This window comes from Narcine bancroftii, chromosome 1 (genome assembly GCF_036971445.1).
Source record: "Narcine bancroftii isolate sNarBan1 chromosome 1, sNarBan1.hap1, whole genome shotgun sequence".
NCBI lineage: Eukaryota > Metazoa > Chordata > Chondrichthyes > Torpediniformes > Narcinidae > Narcine > Narcine bancroftii.
Window position 1 is genome coordinate 317,711,742 of NC_091469.1, and position 20,769 is coordinate 317,732,510.

Below are 20,769 nucleotides of genomic sequence, written 5' to 3' on the forward strand. Positions count from 1 at the left end.
CTAACTTGGATCCAACCCGTGGATAAGGCGGCGCCAGTCTCTCCTCCCCCAACCCCTGCACAGCCCACTGGCACGGCTCTGTCCGCTGTCCGACCCGCCACGGTTCTGTCGCTCTGCTCGAGGCCCCGGGCCTGCCAGCCTCCTCCCCTACTCACAGCGGATGGTGTGGAACGAGCTCCTGGGCCGCTTCTCGAAGCTCTCGCCCAGCTTCAGTACGTGTTCCTCCTTGCCCAGCGCTGGCTGGGCGCTCCCGTTCATCGCAGGGCTCCTCCACCATCCACGGGTGGGGGAGAAAGAGTTTGGGGAGGGGGTGGTGGGTTCGCGAAAACGCCAGAGCCGGCTGTTCCCTCCCCGAGTGTAAACACGTCCCACTCGGGAGATGACCTCGCCGCGCAGGCGCAGGACACCGGCCGAGCCGGCGCGGGGTGTGGGGGGGGTTAGAGGGCCGACCGCGCTGGCGCAGGGGACCGGGGCGGAGGTGGAGGCGGGTCACCAGCCGCGCAGGCGCTTCCGGTCAGCCGATGGAGCGAGAAAGGTGAAGATGGGTAATTTTAATCATGGTTATTTATTTTGCCGCGATTCACTCCCAGAGGCTTTTGCAGCTGCAGAGTTTTCACCTGGGCTCTCTGGAGGTTCGTTCCAACAGTAACTTTTATATTCCTATAACGCCTTGAAGTGGATCGGATGACTCTCGGCCCAATAGGTCAACGTGATGGGTTCAAGGGTCCTTTTATCATTACGTAATACAACGGTCCAGACTTACGATGTCTAGAATTACGATATTTCGCAGTTTCAATGATCAGGACCTGCCTGCTCAAACTTACTCTTCTGGTTGTGTCCACGTTGAACTTTAACCTTGTCCGGTGGTACGTGCAACCTTTCTCCCTTCTGCCCACTCCTTGTGAGTTTGGAGCTACACCGCTCCCCATTCACTCCAGATCACCCCAGCGCCAGGTGTGCATTCTCCACCAGGATCACGGTGAGCCAAGGGGGCGGCTCAGCTCAGCCTTGTCGGGGGACCACCGTTGCCGGACTTTCCCTCCTCCTGGAGATGAAGGAAGGCTTTCCTCACCTTCCCGGCAGCGCCAGGGCTTCTGTGGAGGGACGTCACCAGGCGCTACGCCTGCAAGAGCTTTCACACAAGCACAATCCTACACCTGCAACCCCTGAGGCTGTCTCAATGGGAAACCCCTACTCTCGGGGCTGATTACTGTATGCTTATTTTTCATCTGTACAGGTAGACCTCGACTTGCAATTTTTTTGACTTACGATGGAAGTTCCGGATTGGAAGCTCATAAGGTGGGGTCTGCCTTATACATAAAAATGCAACAGGCATGATAACTTTCATCTTTTGTCTGCCATAAAACAAAGAGTTGGCATGAGCATTGGCCAGCCCCCCTCACAATGGGAGAAAGAGAAGCAAAAGAGTCCTTCAGAGTCATTGAGTGCCCGTGAATTTGCCTCCAGCGCTCCTGCAGCCTCTGCAACTGCAATACTCCTGCTCGATCTGGAATGAAACACGAAAGGCCCCACCCTCTCAAATTCCGGTTCCCATGCCTGTTTCCCGTGAGCCAGTCACCAACTGCCGCAGCCTTTGTGAGTCCTGTGTGGAATGCCGTGTGAGAAGCATAGAATCTTGGTATACTGGCAAGATGTGTGGAGAGATGGCACGTTACATTCGATGCATGGTCATTTAAGGCAGGGCCATATGTAGTTAGCATCTGATGCTTAAACCCATAATGTTGAGTACAAATGTTCCTGCAGATATTTTGATCAATGAAGCTGACAACATGGTGGGATGAATGCATGGTCTGCAATCTGGTGATCTCGATACATAGACAATGTGGATCTGATAAGTAGATCCTTCCATTATACGTCGCTATTTACAAATTACATCAGTGATTTGAATGAGGGAACCCAGTTGATATACCCAAAGCAAAATGGGCAGGAATTTTGGCTATATTCACGTTTGCAGATGATACAAAGCTGGGTAATAATGTGAGTTGAGTGGCTTTGTGTTAAGAATGGATAAATTAATGTAGGGTGGAAGAATCTGAGGACATCCACCTTGATCATGAAATTGCAAACTGTTGGTGTGCTGAAGGATCTTGATCTCGAGTTACTCGAAGATAACCTCAGCAGCATCAGATCCCAATGTTTCAGGTAGGAATGCTTCATCCAGCCTTGACAATGGGTTCTGCCCGAAACATTGACCTTGGGCTCTACAATTCTTTCAACCCCAAAAGTTCAATCAACCCTCTCCCCGGCATTTTGTGGCCCCCCCTTTGACACCCTATCGACCCCCAGAGGTAAATATTGACCACAATGGAGACCCCTACTTTATTCCTGTTCTCTGTTTCCTTAAATTACATTTGTAACAAGAAGATTGAGAACAAGTGTATAGTATTGCAATTATATAGACTCCTAATGAGACTGCATTGTAGAATAATGTGTACAAGTCTAGCGTTTCTACCTAAAGTATTTGAGATTAAGGAACAACAAAGAAGGTTTACCAAATTTGTTACTCAGGTCAGGGGTGGGGGGGGGGGGCGGAGTCCTATGAGGAGAAATTAAGAAGACTGAGCCTTTGTAGCCTCCTGAGTTTTGAAGAATGAGGAATGAAGAATGAAGAATTGGAATGCATAAAATCCTTCCATGACTTCATCTGGCTGAGGTGATCAGAGTTAGTGATCATAGGGTTTGACCATTCTTTATTGAGACAAGAAGAAAGAGCTTCATCCAGAGGGGAGTGAACGTTTGGGACTCTGTTGCATAACTGAGGAGGTTCAGTTACTGGGTATATTGAAGTCGCAGTTTGATATATTGTTTGATATTGAGGGATATGAAGGTTGTGCAGGAAAGTCATGATCTTACTGAGTGGCAGAGTTGCCACAAAGGGCAAATGGCCTTCTGTTAGTATTTCTTTGTGTAACCTCAGCGGCTAGTTACTGGCTTGAGATTGGCACACTGATACTACTCTCAAGATACTTGAACTGATAACTTGTTAGTCTTGGAGATAACTCTGCCAATACAAGGAAATAAAAATGCAACGCTGGAGCAACTCGAAGGTTTATTTTATATAGCAAATATTTTGGGCTTGAGCCCTTCATGAGGGTACCTTTGCTATATAAAAGACCGTGGCGACGCTATGGTGGGAATACAACTCCCAGAAGGCATCGAACCAGCCATGTGACATCAGTGCGGGATGACGTCACTCTAAAAACACCTTGTGTGGTTATTTCGTCGTGTCCACTGCGATTCCAGTGACCACAAGACACTGTTTGACCTGCTGAATTGCTCAAGTGTTGTATCAACTACAACCATAGTGTCTGCAGACTTTTATGCTTTACTTTTCTATATAAGCAGATGGCCAATAGGGTGCTTTGGGATTTTCACCATTCAATTTTAATTTTATATGTATTTTTAAAATGTACTTTTGTGTGGCCAGTTGAATTCTTTCAATTGCATTAAACAATTTTGAAATGTAAACTTGGATCTAAGGTTTGTTTTTCTTGTTTCAAGCTCAACTGGAATATTGAAATCACAATGAATTATGATGTGGCAGCAAATGATTCATGCACTAGCCAAATGCATGCAGCAGAAGGAGTAAACAGCTGCCATCTGAGGAACAACAAAGTAACTGTAATATCTTCCAAATCTGATATCTCCTCACATGCAGCAGGGAACAGAGGAAGGATCCTTACCCCTGCAGAGGCAGAAAAGCTCGAGAAAGATCAGATTTTGGTATCTGATTATAAACAGCAGAAGCTTGAAAGAGAGGCACAGAAAAATTGGGATTTGTTTTACAAGAGGAACAGTACCAACTTCTTCAAAGACAGACACTGGACAACCAGGGAGTTTGAAGAGCTGAAAGCTTGTAGAGAAGTAAGTAATGCTGAATAAATAAAATCCAGAGCACTGTTAAAATTTATCTAGCTCAGTTTCAGCAATTTGGTTGATTTTAAATTACTCTGAAATGGCTTCGCTCGCCACTCTAATCAAAGGCAAAATTAGGAATGGTCAATAAATGGTGTCTTCGATAGTTGTGCTCCAATCCTGAGAACCAAATACATAAAAATATAATTTCCTGGGACTTGCTCCCTCACTTTAAAAAATATTCATTCAGTGGTCATTTAATTGCTCTTGAGAAGAGAGTGGTGAGCTGCCTTCTTTAACCTCTGCAGTCCTTCATATAAGGATATCTACACAGTGCTGTTAAGATTCAAGATTCAATTTATCATCATATAATATAAACACAAAAATGCTTTTGCCTTCTGTAAGGCAGACAGGTACACCATTTGCAGAAATTACCTGAAGTGCCTCTTGGTCAGAGAAAGAGAAGCAAAAGAGAGTTCTCCACAGTCACCGAGTGTCTGTGGATTCACCTCTGGCGGTCCCACGGCCTCTGCAGCCACACAGAGTTCAGTCCAAACCATCGGCAACCGAGCTCCAGACCCCAACCTCCAACATGATTAGGAATCCTTCAGTGCCCTCAGTTCCGATACCTGGTACCTCTTCAGCCAGTTTTGAGCCGTTCTCCAGCAGTACATAGCCTGGTTGTGAGTCCCTTGACTGCAGTCTCCAGCAGCCCGCAGCCTCCATGGGTTCCTCGCCTTGAGTCACCAATAGCTTGCTGCCACTTGTGTGTCCTTTCCTCTCAGGCCCCCCTCACTGGTCCACCGCCGTGGTCACTGTTCTGTGGGTCATCTCTGCTTCTCCTTCTCAGATAGGGGATGCTCTCCCCATTTTCTGGTGGTCTGCACCAGTCCTCCGCTTCCCTGGAGTCTGCTCGTGGCTGCTGCCAATCAGACGAGCCACCATTTTGGGCTTAGAAATAAAACAATTTTAAATAAAACCATCGTCAGCTCATTTAACAGGCTGTTCAAAGCCTGTACGGAGCTGACATCAGTTGAACTGGATGGTTGGCCCTGTGGGAGCGCTGTGTCTCCGTTCCCTGTTCTCCATGGGTCTGCACCTGTGGCAGCTCAACCAATTTATTTGTTAGTGAGGGTTCCAAGATTTAACCCAACAAAGATGAAGCAATGGCAATATATTTCTAGGTCAGGATGATGTGTGGCTTGGAGGACAACTTCCAGGCACGACTTTTGCTGCCTTTTTCATTGGTAAAGTTTGTGGAATAGATGGTGCTGTCAAAGGAGTCTTGGTGAGTTGCTGCTGTATCTCCCGTTAATGGTATAAACTTCTGAGACTTACATGGTTGTGGATGAGCGGCCTATCATGCGGGCTTCTATGCCCATTGTGGTGTCAAGCTGTTTGAACATTGTTGAATCTGCACTCAGCCAACAAATGCAGGATATTGCTTCGTGCACATGAGTAGAGCCTTGTAGATGGTGGACAGTCTATGCAATTGAGAGGTAACTTACTTGCTAGTGTCTGACCTGCTCTTGTAGCCAAACTGCATGTGGATTCTACAGCTCAATTTCTGGCCAATGGCAAACCCCCAGGATATTGATAGTGGGGGATTCAGTGATGGTACTATCATTTGAATGGAAGGGGGTGATAACTTTTTTTTTCTGTCGATGGATATCACCATTACCCTGGACTTGTGGTGTTCATTTAACTTGACACCTATCAGCTCAGGCCTGGACAATGAAGCAAAAGTATTGCAGGAACTCAGTGGGTTGAGTAGCATCAGTGGGAGAAAAAGAATTGCTGACATTTCTGGTCTGAGCCCTTCATCAGAAAGTAGCCTTTGCAATAGCTATTTGCATGAGGTCCTTTTCTATAGGTCAATCAATCTTTCTCAATGAGGGGATCCAATCAGGAACATTGACAGTTCTTTTTTTCCCACTGATGCTGCTTGACCCATGGAGTTCCCCTAGCAGATTGTTTTTTGCTCCACATTCCAGAATCTGCCATCTCTTTTATCTCCAGACCTGGATATTTTCCTGGTCTTGGTGCATTTGGTTGTGGACTGCTTCGTAGTCACAAATGGTGCTGAACATTTTGAATAATCAGCAAATATCCCTATTTCTGATATGATCGAAGGAAGGTTGTCAATGAAGCAGCTGAAAATGGTTCAATCTCAGACATAACCGTAAGGAAGTCTTGCGGAGATATGCTGTGGCTGGGATGATTGCCCGCCAACCACCACAACCATCTTTGTGCTGGGTATGATTCCAAACATTGGTAGTTTTCACCTATTGACTCCAGTTTAGTCAGGGCTCATGATACCAGGTCTGATCAAATGCTGCCTTGATGTAAAGAACAGTTGCTCTCACTTCACCTGTGGGATTTTTTTTATCCATGTTTAGGCCAAGGCTCTAATGAGGTCAGGAGCTGAATGACTTTGGCAGAACCCAAAATGACCTTCTGCGAGGAGACTGTTGTTAAGCAAGTGCTTCTCGGTAGCACCATTGATTATCCCTTTGTTGATCAAGAGGAGACTGCAGATGCAGGAATCTGGAGGAAAGAGTAAGTCGATAGTGGAATTCAGCAGATTAGATTGCATCTGCCGAGGGAAATGCAAAGTCAGTTGAGAACCTTCATCAAGACATCAGCTCTCCATTTCTTTCCACAGATGCTCCTGAGCCCACTGAGTTTCTCTCGTCATTGGCTGGGTTACAACATGTAGACACGACATTGTCGAGTAAATGCTGAACTATTGCTGCAATATTGTTAGGACGCATAGATTTTGCACTATCCATTTGTAAGAGGTTGAAAATTGTCTATTGACAATGTAGAATTTTGCCTATTAATTTGGTTATCACCTTCTAAAGTAATTACTAATAAATGAGTCAAGATTTTCTTTAATACTATTTTCAGAAAACTGGATACCTTCGTGATGAAGTTCACAACTTCCCAGTGCTTTGTCAGGCCAAACTAGATGGTGCACAAAGTGTTTTTTTATTAAGCTAAATGTTCCATACTCTAACCACCAAGATTGCTGTCTGGGTCAGTAGCAGAACATCGACCACTGTCACGCTGGGCACAGAGTTATGTGCTCAGCCTCACGCTAGTGACCCACGACTGCGTCACCAGATCCAGCTCCAATAAAGTTATCAAGTTGACAGATGACACGACAGTCGCTGGCCTCATCAGCAACAATGATTAATCACTCTACAGATATGGTGGTATGGTGCAAGAATAACAACCTGAGTCAACGTGGACAAGACGAAGGAGATGATTGTGGACTTCAGGAGGACCAGAAATGACCACCCTACACTACACATCAATAACTCAGTAGTGGAGAAAGTAGAGAGCACCAAGTTCCTTGGAATTCACTTAAATCTGGTGACCTATCATGGACGCACAGCATCTCCTCACTTGTCAGGAAGGTGCAACAGTGACTACACTTCCTGAGAGGACTGGAGCGGACAAGGTACCCCTCTTCCCCTCCTCCGTCCCCTTCATCCACATGATCTACTAGGATCATTGTTGGAAGAGGATGCGTAAAACCATTCAGGACAGTTACCACTCGCACACAGCATCTTTCCACTATTCCTGTCAGGGAAGAGATACAGGAGTATCGGAGCCAGCACCACCAGGCTGAGGAACAGCTTCTTCCCACAGGCAGTGAGAATGCTGAATGACCAAATCTAATGCTAACCATCTGAGACTCTTATATTAACTAAGCAATATTTATTTTTTTAATCTTTATATATGTATACTTGTTCTGCGTTTGTATTATTTATCCGTATATTGTGCTTCGCGTGCGCCTGCATGTTTTGCATCGAGGACTGGAGAGCGCTGTTTTGTTGGGTTGTACTTGATAATAAGCTTGAACTTTCCTCATCACTTGCTGCTCCTCAATTGATGAGCAGCTTCACATCTTTCAACTTTTCAGTCTGAAATGTTCTCGCCAAAATCCATCATATTTTCTTTATGTATCTGTTTAATCATGTGCCTGGTTATCACTGAAATTGCTGGTGAAATCACTCCTTGTGTGAAGCTCATTGTATCATCGTGCTATGTTGATACTATTGCACATTCTGCTTTCCAGTGTGAACATCAGAAGCTGATCATTTTGGAAGCCGGTTGTGGAGTTGGAAACTCATTATTCCCTCTACTAGAATGCGATCTGAATATTTTTGTTTATGCCTGCGACTTCTCTCCCCGAGCTATAGAATTTGTGAAGGTACAGTCAAAAACATTTAAAATTTTAAGACAAATATTTTTCACTTGCTCTGACATTTTTTAATCATTTCTGTTGAAGATTGTCAAGTGAAACATGTTAAATGTACGCTGGAGGTACCATTAGGAATAAACATTGTACAGATTATAAAAGATACTCATTTTGGGAAAGGGGTATTTTGCACTTTATCGTTAGTTCTTGATATTAACCTCTAGCCCTTTCTTAGGAGTGAGTGAGCCAGTGGGTTTAATACTGACTTCCCCACAATCCCATGCTGTGGCTTTTGCTCCCCTCATCGCTAGAAGGGCCATTTGCTGAGATGGAAAGTTGCTGTCCCTCCCAGTCCAACTCAACGGTCATTGGACGTGATGGCGTGTCCGTCTCTAGAAAAAAAATAGGTGTTCTACTACTGAAATGGATCTCAACTTCCTCTCACTTTGGGGTCCGTTTCTCAATGATTTTCAAAATTATACATTTTTTTTCTCTCAACCCCATTGTTATTAATATTATTAGTAGTGGACTCCTTGGCCAGAGGCCCTCATAGGGTGGGGCTAGAGTCTTAGTTTAGCAATATATAATTTTATTTATCTTTTTCCTTGTTTCCATTTTAATAATATACTTTGTTCACTGTGTTTTGATATATATAATTTGATATTAATTTACGTTATCATTATTACCATCTGTACCTATGTAATTTGTGTATGTTAAAACCAATAAAAAGATTGAAAAAGATTATACAATTCATGTTGGTGTAGATAAAAATGCAAGAACCTTAAAGCAAGAAGAGGAAATAAATTATTTGCATTGTTATATTAGAGGTGCCTAACCTTTTAATTCGAGATCGTTGGGAACAGACACCTGCCGTTGTTCGGAATCTTCCGGATTTCAGAATCATTTTGATTTCTGTTCCTTTAAGCCCACCTGAGTCACGCTGCCATCTCTTCCCCCCCCCCCACCACCACCGTCTGCCCTCGTCACGCTGCCGTCTCTCTTCCCACTCGGCTGCTCTCGTTGCGCTTCCATCTCTCCCCTCTCTCCCATCCCAAGTCGCGCTGCCGTCTCTCCCCCCTCCTCCCCGACCGCCTAAGACGCGCTGCCGTCTGTCCCTCTCGCCAAACTGGGTCAGGTTGCTGTCTCTCTCTCTCTCTTCCCTTCTGCCCCCCCACTGTATCAGCGCCAGGAAAGCGGTTCCCTTCTCAGTTCCCCTGTGCTGGCGCTGGTCTGGTGGTTTCAGCTACATGGGGGATTATGGGTAGCGACGACGGCCATTGAGCTGCCGCCGGGCCGACTGAAAGCGCTGTGACGCTGGACGGGCATCAGTATAGGTCAGTCAGAGGTGCTTATAAAGTAGCGGAATGCAAAGGGATACACGAGAGTTGAGCTAGGGTCGTGTCAGGTCATGTTTGGTGCCAAATTCCATCTTTGATGAGCAGATGCTATCTACTGAAAAAAGTGCCGGTTTTTGGAGATTGCCGATTTTCAGAATTCCAGATAAAAGATTAGGCACCTGCACTAGCTAAGAAAGGAAAACTCACCAAAGTACAATGAAATTACTTGAAAATATTTTGGCTATTTTAATGGAAAAAAACATGACCTCTGTATTAATCACACCAAGATTCCACACATAGCAATGTTGGGACTGACTTTCAACTGAGTGCACATTTGCTATGTTAAGGCAAGCAATTTTTTCAAATCTCCAGATAATAATTATTTTAGACAGTAAGTACTGTAATTAAAGCTCAGCACCACGTTAACATCGGTCACGATCACATATTATGTTATGGAGCACTATTGATGCGATCACATTGTTGTTCATCTATTGTAACGATTTCTGTTTTTAAAGCAAAATTACTTGCATGACACTGAACGATGTAAGGCCTTTCAGTGTGATCTGACAAAAGATGATTTACTGGAGAATGTACCTGCTGAATCTGTTGATGTTGCAATGTTGATTTTCGTGCTCTCTGCCATTCATCCTGAGAAGATGCAACTGGCCTTAGAAAATATTTATAAAGTAAGTATTTAGCAGCACAAAACTATAGTCTATACTGCAGTAGCATGGAAGGGTTAACTTGCAACATTTTTGGTCATTTTCTTTCAAATTGATAAAATGAAAGCCAATTATGTACATCCTGTTATCAGCTAGTTAGTCATTTTATAACTTGAACACTGCAATATAGATTTTGTTAATTCGACTAATTTATCCAAGAATTATGCACAAATTAATTTTTTGAAGTCATCAGTGGATATCATTGCTGTTCCATGTTATAAGTTTATGATCATTGCACACCAAGCAGTATTATTTTAAAATGTTTCAGAATTTCCTAATTGTGTACTGTTGATTTAATTAGAATGTGCTCAATTTTGGTATAGATGATCAACCTCTTTTAAGTTTGGAAGGGCATCATGGTAAACAAATGACCAACTGTGACTTTGATTTTTGTTTATGTCTGACAGATATTAAAACCAGGTGGATGTATCCTATTCAGAGATTATGGACTGTACGATCACGCCATGCTCAGATTCAAATCTGGCCATAAGCTTGGCCCAAACTTTTATGTTCGACAAGATGGAACCCGGTCCTTCTATTTTTCTGATGGTGAGCATTATTATTTGTTTATCTTCTTCACGGAATCTGTTAACCAGCACACTTCCATACGAAGTGCATACTCATCGGAGGCTTTACTTAAAATTACTATCAGCTGTACACCTAAAAAAACCTTCATCTGGTAGTCAGTTGTGCACAATGTTATTTTTCAATGTTCTATCAGCAGGTGTTGCAAGATGATAAACAGCTGCCGAGTTCCTCAGTAGTGTGGTGTCTGGAATGTTGGGGCTAATTGTGATGCCATCAATGTTGTCCTTGCCAACAGGGACACTATTGTATCTTGAGGCCCAGTCTAATTTGCAGGTACACATGTGACTGTGAAGTAAGGGAAGAGACTTTTCATCTTGGCCAATATTTAGCACTCAGTCAAAGCTATTAAGGCATATTATCAGAGTTGTTCTTTAGGAGTGTCAGAAAAAATGGTATGGTCATGTTACTGGACTATAATCCTGAGATCTGTGTGTACAAAAGATCCAGAGGTAAATTTAAATCCTGCTCTAGCAGGTGCACAGATTAAATTTGGTTAATTAAATAAATATAATTTTAAAAATGGATTGTGGCCGCTCACCCAAGCGCAGTTTGAACTGGCTTAGAAAGTCACGGGTGAACTGCTGACGTCAGCAACCGGGAGGGCTCTGACTGCGGGGCGAACCGCGGGCCAGAAGGTGACGTCATTTCCGACTCGTGGCATGCAAGGGTTCCTGGGAGGAATGTTTAAAATGCACGATTGTGTGGACAAGTAAACAGTTTTCCAACTTGACTCCCCTCGAGTCAGACTACTCCTTTTTCTCGCTGCAACACAGCGCGACCACACGTAGCTGTGATTCTGCTGGACTGTTTTTTTTTAATATTTATAAACTTTAGTGAAGGAAATTTGCAAATGTAAAACCTTACAAATTAGATGCAAGAGAAGCCTACTTGGCCCCTTAAGCCTGCTGCATCATTTAATAAGATGATGACAGATTTTAATTCAAGTCCACATTTCTGTCTGACTATGGCAATCTTTCAGGCCCTTGCTACTTACAACGGCCTTAAAAATATTCAAGATTCTGCTTCCATTGCCCTTTGGAGAAAAGAGTTCGAAAGATTCACAATCTTTTGAGAGAGAAAAAAAAATCATCTAATTCCTGTCCTAAGTTTTGTATTTTTCAATGGATCCCCAGCTCTAGATTCTCCTATAATGGGAAACAGCCTCTCCACGTTCAGCATATCACAGTCTCTCAGGATCTGATATGGTTGAATCCAATCACTTCTAAACTCCAACAGGTTCTTGGAGAAATGTTAAAAAGGCAGATGCTATAAATTTGAAATAAAAGGGAGAAATGCTGGAAACACTCAGCGGGCCAGGCCGAACAGTGGAAAGAGAAACACGATTGACATATTGGGTTGAAGATCTTTTATCAGATTATTTTTAAATCTCAGATGCAAGCCAAGCTTTTCCATCTGTTCCACACAAGACAACCCATAAATTTCATGGATATTCTCTGAACTGGTTCCAGTGCATTAACATCCTTAAATAAGGAAACCAATTCTGTTCCAGGTGTGGTTTTGCCAGTAGCTTAGATAACTGAAATATTATCTAATTGCTTCTAAGTTTGGTTCCCGAGCATTAAACAACAGCAGTTTGTTCAGTTTCCTAATTACTTGCAGAATCTACCCACTGGCCTTTTGCAAGTCTTGCGCAAGGACATTCAGATCCCTCAGGATATTCAAACTCTTTTACATTTTCTGCCAGAATTTCCACACTATACGATCTATCTTTATCCACTCACTTAACCTTCATGGCGGAGGGGAGGGGTGGGGGGGAAATAAAGAAAATTAAAAATAAAGAAATAAAAAAAATTTAAAAAAACCTTCATGGCTTTCTTATGTTCTCTTTACAGCTTGTCTTCCTATTTATCTTTGCTTCATCCACATGTTAGAAACCATTGGCGTTGCCTTCATTTATTTAAAGCTCAGCACTGATCTCTGTGTAACAACGTCCACCAGTTGGTGCCAACCAGAAAAAACCCATTCGGATTTTTCTTTGGTTCTTATTAGGCAGCCACTACTATCCATTCCAATATCTAGTGTATAGGATGAGCTTTTATCTTCTGCAATAACACAAACGGCAGACACAGTGGTGCATCTGGCAGTGCTGCTTCTTCACCCCTCTAGTGATTGGGATTCAATCAGACCTATGTCTATGTGAAGTGTGTATTTGCTCCCTGTGCTTGCCAAGGTTTTAATTTTCCTTCCAACACGGAAGGAGGCCCCTCAGCCTATCAAGTCTGTCGGCTCTCAGAGCTCACACATTAATCCCGTTTCCCTTTAAGTATTTTTTTTCTCTCACGTGCCAGCAAACTCCCTTTAATTTACTTGCTACTCTTCGCTGCAGGCAATTTGCAACAGCCATTTAGTCCACCTGCCATTGGCATCCCTGTGCACATCTTGTTCTGTCGGTTGCAGTAGCACCGTGACATACAGTCTGCACTAAGTGGTGCTTAGAAACCTAGATATGGAATTTTTACTTCTTAAAATAGTAAAAGCATTATGCTTTATGTGGTCATTGAAGCCTACTGCTGTTTACCAACTGCTACCTTGAGCCAAGGAAGCATTAGTTGGAAGAAGCATTAAACACAGTAAAGGAATTGAAATACGTAAAGCTTTATTACATGGGACTCTTATTTTTGTTTATATTACTTTTTAAAATAATTGTGTCCATTTTTACTGCAGAATATGTGGCTCAGCTCCTGACTTCCGCCGGTTATGAGATATTGGTTAATGAATACATTTTCCGAGAGACCATTAATAAGAAAGAAGGTCTGTGTGTTCCAAGAGTGTTTCTTCAGTGCAAGTTTAAGAAGTCAAACCGAAAGCTGAACACATGTAACCCAAGTGATTCCAATTCTTGATTTTTAAAATGATGTGATATTTCATTTAGGCCAATTTTTGTTGAGTGACGCGCAGTGACAGCCCAGCACCTGACATGGTGTTTTAGAAATCCACTGTTGGAGGCAGGAATGAACTTTGGAATTTTGTATGTGTTTGCTGAGTGAGAGGATCGGTGTTGCCCAACACAACTGAAGCAAAGCTGGAGGACTGAGTAGCTCTAAGATTCTATATGATGGCTGACTCAAGGCAACACTTACTGAATTTATGGGAGAGAATTATGTTGTAGATATTTCAAAAAATTTAAAACAAATTATACATATTCCAAGATGATTGCGATTTCAGGAAATATTCTAAGTTTCTATTTATATCACTTTGATAAAGCATAAAACAATTTCCAAACTTTCCTGGTACAATACTTGGTGACATTTCTTTCCATGAATTATCTTTTAAAAATGTACATTTCATTCACTTTTAAATTAAACATTTGTTAGTTCTTGTTAATTGCCAAAACATTAAAAAACTTATAAACAAGTAATAAAGTTTGTTTTCAATCATATCAATATATTCACTTAAAATCTTAACCCTAGTTACTTTATCTTTAACAAGCTTTATTGAAAATGTAGTTCAAGTAGCCTTTATTTGTCATTTTAAAACCAAACTGCACACACAGATTAAAAAAACAAGACAATGTTCATTCAAACCATGGTGCTACATAAAATGACACGAGGCTACACAAAAACAATGTAAGACAACACAAGACTACATTATTTCTATGCAAGACAAAACAAAAAACTACACTAGACTACAACCTACACTAAGCTATATAAAGTGAATAAAATAGTGCAAACAATACAGTAATTAATAAAAACTGGACAATAGGCCCAGTAGAGACAAGTTACTCTGGATATTAAAAGTCTGATAGCTTGAGTGAAGAAACCGCCATCAAGTCCGGGGAGGCCACTGTGGGCCTGCTGCCGCGCCACCATCTTGGACCAGTTTGCTGGAGTCTGATAGATTCTGGATATTAAAAGTCTGATAACTTGAGTGAAGAAACCACCATCAGGTCCAGGGAGGCCACTGTGGGCCTGATGCCACGCCACCATCTTGGACCAGTTTGCTGGAGTCTGATAGACTCTGGATATTAAAAGTCTGATAGCTTGAGTGAAGAAACCACCATCAGGCCCGGAGAGGCCACTGTGGGCCTGCTGCCGTGCCTCCATCTTAGACCAGGTTTACTGGAGTCTAATAGACTGGATATTAAAAGTCTGATAGCCTGAGTGAAGAAACCACCATCAGGTCCAGGGAGGCCACTGTGGGCCTGATGCCACGCCACCATCTTGGACCAGTTTGCTGGAGTCTAATAGACTCTGGATATTAAAAGTCTGATAGCTTGAGTGAAGAAACCACCATCAGGCCCGGAGAGACCACTGTGGGCCTGCTGCCATGCCTCCATTTTAGACCAGGTTTACTGGAGTCTAATAGATTGGATATTAAAAGTCTGATAGCCTGAGTGAAGAAACCACCACAGTTCACAATCTATAGGAGCCCGGAAGCCTCGACATCAGAGGGCCTCATGATCCAAGATGGCGCAACGTCCATTGCTCATTGCAATGATTGACTAGATGATGAATAAATAAGTTGAAGGCAAATCAGCTGCTTTTACAGTCATGGCATTGGGTTACATAAGCATTAAATTAAAATCCAGTAAACCTCTGAAGCTCTGATTATTTGGAAATCCTGATGGTTTGGCATTTTTCCCCCTTCATTAATCTGGAAAGGGAAGCAGGGGCCCAGAATTCAAGTCGTTTGTGCGACCTGAACTGGGGAAGTCTGCATTGCATTCAAGGTGTGGGCCTTGAGCTGGGAGTGCAGTTGGAGCTAGGGTTGGGATCTGGAACACCAGATTTTGGTGAGTTTGCCTCTGGAGCAGTATTTCTCACTTCCTTCAAGATCATGGGGTTCACTGAAAATGTGACTATACTACTGGGTAACTCATAAGCAAAAGAGAAATAAAAGAGTGTTAAATATTGAAAGGAATTACATCCAATAACCTGCTAATTTCAAGGGTGGTGGATTAACAGTTTTATTGAATGCACCTATTGAGATACTGAATACACATAATTTCAGTGTGTATTGAGCTGACAATCTTACACATGTGTCTCAAAGATCACCTGATGTGTATTCATTCCACCATGTCAATATTACAAACAGTTTTGAGATCTTTGCTTTTTCAAAAGTTTTTATTTGACTCCCTATTTGAAGAAAATGGAACATTTACTATTTCGGGTGGAGAACTGGGAAGGGAGAAAGTTGATTTTGCAGAGGGAGTAGGGCAAGGGCAATATCTGATGACTTCAGGGTTCTATTGAGATAAATTGTAGAAATCAGTCAATTGATTGGCTAATGGGAGCAGTTAAAGAGAAAATAAATATAAATTGTGAGATGACTGCAGTTAGAGAGTGAGAATATAGATAAAGGAGAATGAAAAGGTGATAGAGGTCAGCGATACTAATGTAAAATTGAGAAATAGCATCTGTCCATTTGAGTTGCAAGCATCTGGACTCACTATTGAATTCTGTAACTTTTCCTGTTTCAAAATTGGCCATTTTGACTGGAGGTCATCTATTGGAGTATTTTGGAAGGGGAGGGATAGCAGCCAGATGCCGTGGTTCACGTGGGGACAATGACATTGATAGGAGTGGAGATGAGGTCTTCGAGAGAATTTAGGGAGTTAGGAAGGTAGAACTTCAAGGGTGGTATTCCTGGAATACAAGGGCTAACATACGAGGAATGTTTGGCAGCTCTTGGATTGTATTCATTGGAAGAATGAGAGGAGATCTCATAGAAACATTTCGGGTTTTGGCAGAGTGGGTGTAGATAAGATGTTTCCCTTGGTGGGTGAATCAAGGACAAGAGGGTACAGTCTTAGAATTAGAAGTCATCCATTTAAAACAGAGATGAGAAAAAAACTTCTTAAGTCAGAGGGTCATGGATTTGTGGAACTCATACAGTGGTGGAGTCCCGATCACTGGGAGAGTTTAAGCAGGAGATTGATAAGTAGTGAATTGGTCGGGGAATCAGGGGATATGGGGAAAAGGCTGTCAATTGGAACTTGGCGTGAGTATAGTTCAGCTTAGGGTAGAGTCGCAGAATAGGTTTACTTCTGTTTCTTTATCTTGTGAGTAGAAATTCTACCTGGCCCACAGAAAAAAGAATCTCGTTGTATGTGATATACATATATACTCTGACAATAAATTTGAACTGTAATACTGGTGCAGTTTTCTGATAATCTTTATCATCTATTTTCAGGGCAGTCCTGGCTTCACTTTTTCCTATCCATCAATCCCCGTCCCATCTTTCTCTGCAAAGCAAGTTTTCTCTCCTAGTTCTGCTGAAGGATCTTCAATCTGAGACATTAACTATTTCCCTTTCCACAGGTTCTGCCTGACCTAGCCCTTACCACATTTTCTATTATTTATTTCAGATTTCTCACACATATAACCTTTTATTAATTTTTCCTTTAACAAGACCAAATGAATCAGAATGCGACTGAAACATTGAAATTCCTGGTGGCATCTCCACGACTCCAGTCTTCACACCCACATTTTGACACTTGCATCAGTAGCCAGCTATTAAGGGACTAGCAAACTGGTGGGTTATTTAAAGTTCCTCCAAGGATCTCATCCTTCAGAGGAATCACAGACTATGCCCACCAGACCCACAGAGACCAAAGAAGATAATGTAATGATTGTATCAAGTTCTTTTTCACACATTCCACTTACCCCCTGATTTCACAAACTTCGGTCGACAAACTAATCGAGATGCTTTCCCTCCTCTTACAATAGCCTCATCCATATGCCTTTCTCCTTTCAACTAACCAAAAAGGGTTTTTCTGAATGAGCTGCAGTGGGTGAGTAGCAAGAGTGATTCAATCTGGCACTATCCAAGGGGTGTAAAGTCAATCAGTTATTCATGGACAGAACTTCAGATGGGAGAAATGTGACCGTAATGCTGATGCTACACCTAATGGTGAAGAAATTGTTACATCTACCATAACAACACCACAGTTCACTAGTTGGAGTTGATCCTTTGCACTACTGGCACAAATTTGGATGAGGAGGGATTGCAGGGCCAATTTTCTCTCTTTGCATCCCCAGTGAAGAATATTTTTAGTGTCACCCTTCAAATGCTTGAACTGTCCATTACTGAATATATGTGTAGTCCACCAGATGGCTCTAGAGATTATACTATTTTAGATGCAATTAAATCTCAGCATTGATTTAACTCTCACAATCACATGTACTTTATCTCAGAAAGAAAGACTATGACAGTTTATTTTAATCTGTCAAAATTTAAACACCATATTGATACACTTTTAAAACTGTTATTAAACCAGCTGAGATAGATTTGGGGTAGAACTTTTTCTTGACTGAAACACAAAAGTCTGCAGATGCTGTGATTGTAGTTAAAACACAGAAATGCTGGAGGAACTCAGCAGGTCTCACAGCGTCCACAAGAGGTAAAGATATTTAAGTTTTTTGGCCTGAGCCCTTCTTCAAAGTATAAGTGAAAAAATAATACTGGTGTCTGCACTAAAAAGGCTGGGGAGAAGGGAAGAATGGGAAGGGGGGTAGAGTGCAGACCAACAGACAAAAGGTGTTAAATTAGAAAAGAAAGGTGAGAACTGATTGGGGAGATGGGATTTGTTTTTGGATCTGAAAATAGACAGGGGAAAGGGAAGAGAGAGCGGGAGAGCTAAAGGAACATAAGACGGGGGGGGGGGTGGTGGGGTGGCTAACAAGCTGGGGAAGTCAACGTTAATGTCGTCCGGTTGGAGGGGGCCCAGTTGGAAGATGAGGCGTTGTTCCTCCAACTGGCGGGTGGTCTCAGTCTGGCAGTGCACGAGACCATGAACAAGACCTGTCAGCAAGGGAATGGGGCACTATTGCTGAGGACTGAGCCAAGGTGCTCAATGAAGCATCCGGTCTCTCTGATGTAGGGAAGACCACAGCGGGAGCACTGGCTGCAGTAGACGAACCCTGCAGATTCACAAATGAAGTGTTGCTTCACTTGGAAGGACTGTTTGGGGCCCTGAATGGTCCACTTGCATTCCCACCACCTCCCTCACCACAATTTGGAGCCATTGCTGGTCCAATTCCTTGAATTCTGATAACTGTATATTGTCTCCTGGGCTAGGATAGTATTTTGAGTGATTTTATATCTATATAATCTTACTGAAATCTTTCAGAATTTAGGCAGACAAAAGGAAATTTTATGTAATGTTACATTTTCTAGTTCATTATATTGGCAATAAAACATTCTTGAATCTTATAAGAGTCGTTTGGCACCAAATGTTTTCTCTGGAGGCGTATTAGCTTGTGACATTTTCCATTTGAGGTTCATGTGATAGAACTTGCACTCCGAATGTCCCCGAGATCTTTTGAGTCCGTGAAATGGTATAAAAATTGTAATCATTTTTTAAAAATTACTTATTTAAAACCACACAATAAAACATACAATTAAAGCTAAATCAAAACAATACAAATAAATGTGTATATAAAAAAGAAAAAAAAATATGAACCCCCCCACCCCCATATACCACACCCCACCCCCATATACCACCCCTCCCCCCTCTGTCCCCCTACAAAGAAGAGAAAGAACGGGACAAGAGACCCTCAACAGGGGTACCTATTATTTTAGAGCAGTGGTTCTCAACCTTTTTCTTTCCACTTTAAGTCATCCCTATGCCATCGGGACCCTTTATTTTGCTTGAGAAAAATTGCCATTGACTCATTTTCTTTGGAGTTCTGAAGCCATGGACATAAGGAGTTAATGAGGGACGTCTCTGCTGTCATGTCGGTGATTGGGACGGCTTCCAGCCATCTCGGGAACCTGTCCCATTGTAACAAGGCACCTTGCTCCTCAGACGCGTAGTGGGCCAACGATATCCACATGCACATGCTCGAACCTCTTGTGTGTTGACTGGAAAGGTTGCAGTGGTGTCTTTATGAGGCTCTAGACCTTAGAGGTCTAGCAGTGTGCATGTCCTGGACCAGTGTCTGACCTGCTTATGTAGGCCATGCCACATGAAGTGACCTGTGGTTATCTGGGTGGTTGCCCAGATGGAAGGATGGGCTAACCCATGTAAAGTGTCAAAGATCTGGTGCCTACAGGCGGTCAGTACAATGGGCCGTGGTTGCCCGGTAGAAGTGTCGCACTGGAGTTTGGTACCTCTGGACCCAATTTATATGCCTCGAGGTGGAGTCCGGTGACTGTTGTTCAGTATGCCAAGAGTTCATTGTCCCCCTGTTGTGCCTCTGCTAACACCACATAATCCACTCCTTGAGCCGAAGTGTGCACCGACTGGGTGGACATCCGGGACAGGGTGTCGGCCATCACTTTGCTCTTCCCCGAGATATGCTTGATTGTGGTGATGAATTCAGTTATGAACGACTGGTGTCGCTGCTAGCGGGCTGGGCTGACCATGAGTTGGACACTTTTGCAAAGGCAAAGGTGAGGGGCTTGTGATCGGTGAAGGTCATGAACTTCCTCCCTTCCAGGAAATACTTGAAGTGGTGAATGGCCAGATATAGGGGCAGCAGCTCTCTGTTGAAACCACTGTACTTGATTTCAGGGGGACGCAGGTGTCAGCTGAAGAAGGTTAGCGTCTTTCATTGGCCTGCAATTAACTGTTCAAATACGCCACCATCTGCCACTTCTGAGGCATTTACGGTGAGGGCATGGGGATGTCTACCCGGGTGTAGACCAGGAGCGTGGCATTTGCTAGAGCGTTCCTGGCCAAGTCGAAAGCCGCCGTCGCTTCTTCTGTCCAAGCTACCTCTTTGGTTTTGCCAGACATCAAGCCGAATAGAGGGCGCTTGATCTGGGCCGCTGAGGAGATGAAACGGTGATAAAAATAAACCATCCTGACAAATTCCTGCAGGCCCTTGACTGTGTTGGGCCTGGCAAATTTACGAATGACCTCCACTTTTCCTGACGGTTGATCTGGTGCCCCAAGAAGTCAATGGTGAGTAGGTCAAACTGGCACTTGGTGAAGTTGATCATGGGCAGTACTTATAAAATTCAAATTTAAAGCAGAATAAAGAAGAGATGAACTGGCAAATTTTGATTGTTTATTCATTAGCAAATACAGCATGCTTCTTTTATTGAAACAAGCAGTTTTAAAGAAAAA

The 20,769-nt window shown here is 42.9% G+C and overlaps 2 protein-coding genes across 10 annotated transcripts in view; one reads left to right on the plus strand and one right to left on the minus strand.

Moving 5' to 3' along the window:
• The window catches only part of eaf1 (ELL associated factor 1), a 27,336-nt gene extending 26,867 nt beyond the window's left edge, over positions 1-469 (minus strand). Inside the window, exon 1 of the mRNA XM_069906659.1 lies at positions 156-469. Within this exon, the coding sequence (XP_069762760.1) occupies positions 156-258 (103 nt within the window). The 5' untranslated portion in view covers positions 259-469. The remainder of the gene's footprint in view (positions 1-155) is intronic.
• Positions 469-14,077, plus strand: mettl6 (methyltransferase 6, methylcytidine). 9 transcript variants are annotated; one of them, XM_069906625.1, is made up of 7 exons: positions 469-545; positions 1,238-1,299; positions 3,523-3,885; positions 7,964-8,098; positions 9,939-10,109; positions 10,553-10,694; positions 13,419-14,077. In XM_069906625.1, the coding sequence occupies exons 1-7, from the start codon at positions 542-544 to the stop codon at positions 13,595-13,597; spliced, it is 1,056 nt and encodes a 351-aa protein (XP_069762726.1). In that variant the 5' UTR covers positions 469-541; the 3' UTR covers positions 13,598-14,077. The 9 variants fall into 9 exon arrangements, 6 of the variants coding, with proteins under 6 accessions (XP_069762726.1, XP_069762738.1, XP_069762746.1 ...); XM_069906605.1 differs by having other exon boundaries at positions 515-535; positions 1,238-1,596; XR_011347495.1 differs by lacking the exon at positions 469-545 and adding an exon at positions 10,870-11,006 and having other exon boundaries at positions 645-1,596; positions 13,419-13,502.
• The last annotated feature ends 6,692 nt before the right edge of the window (positions 14,078-20,769 follow it).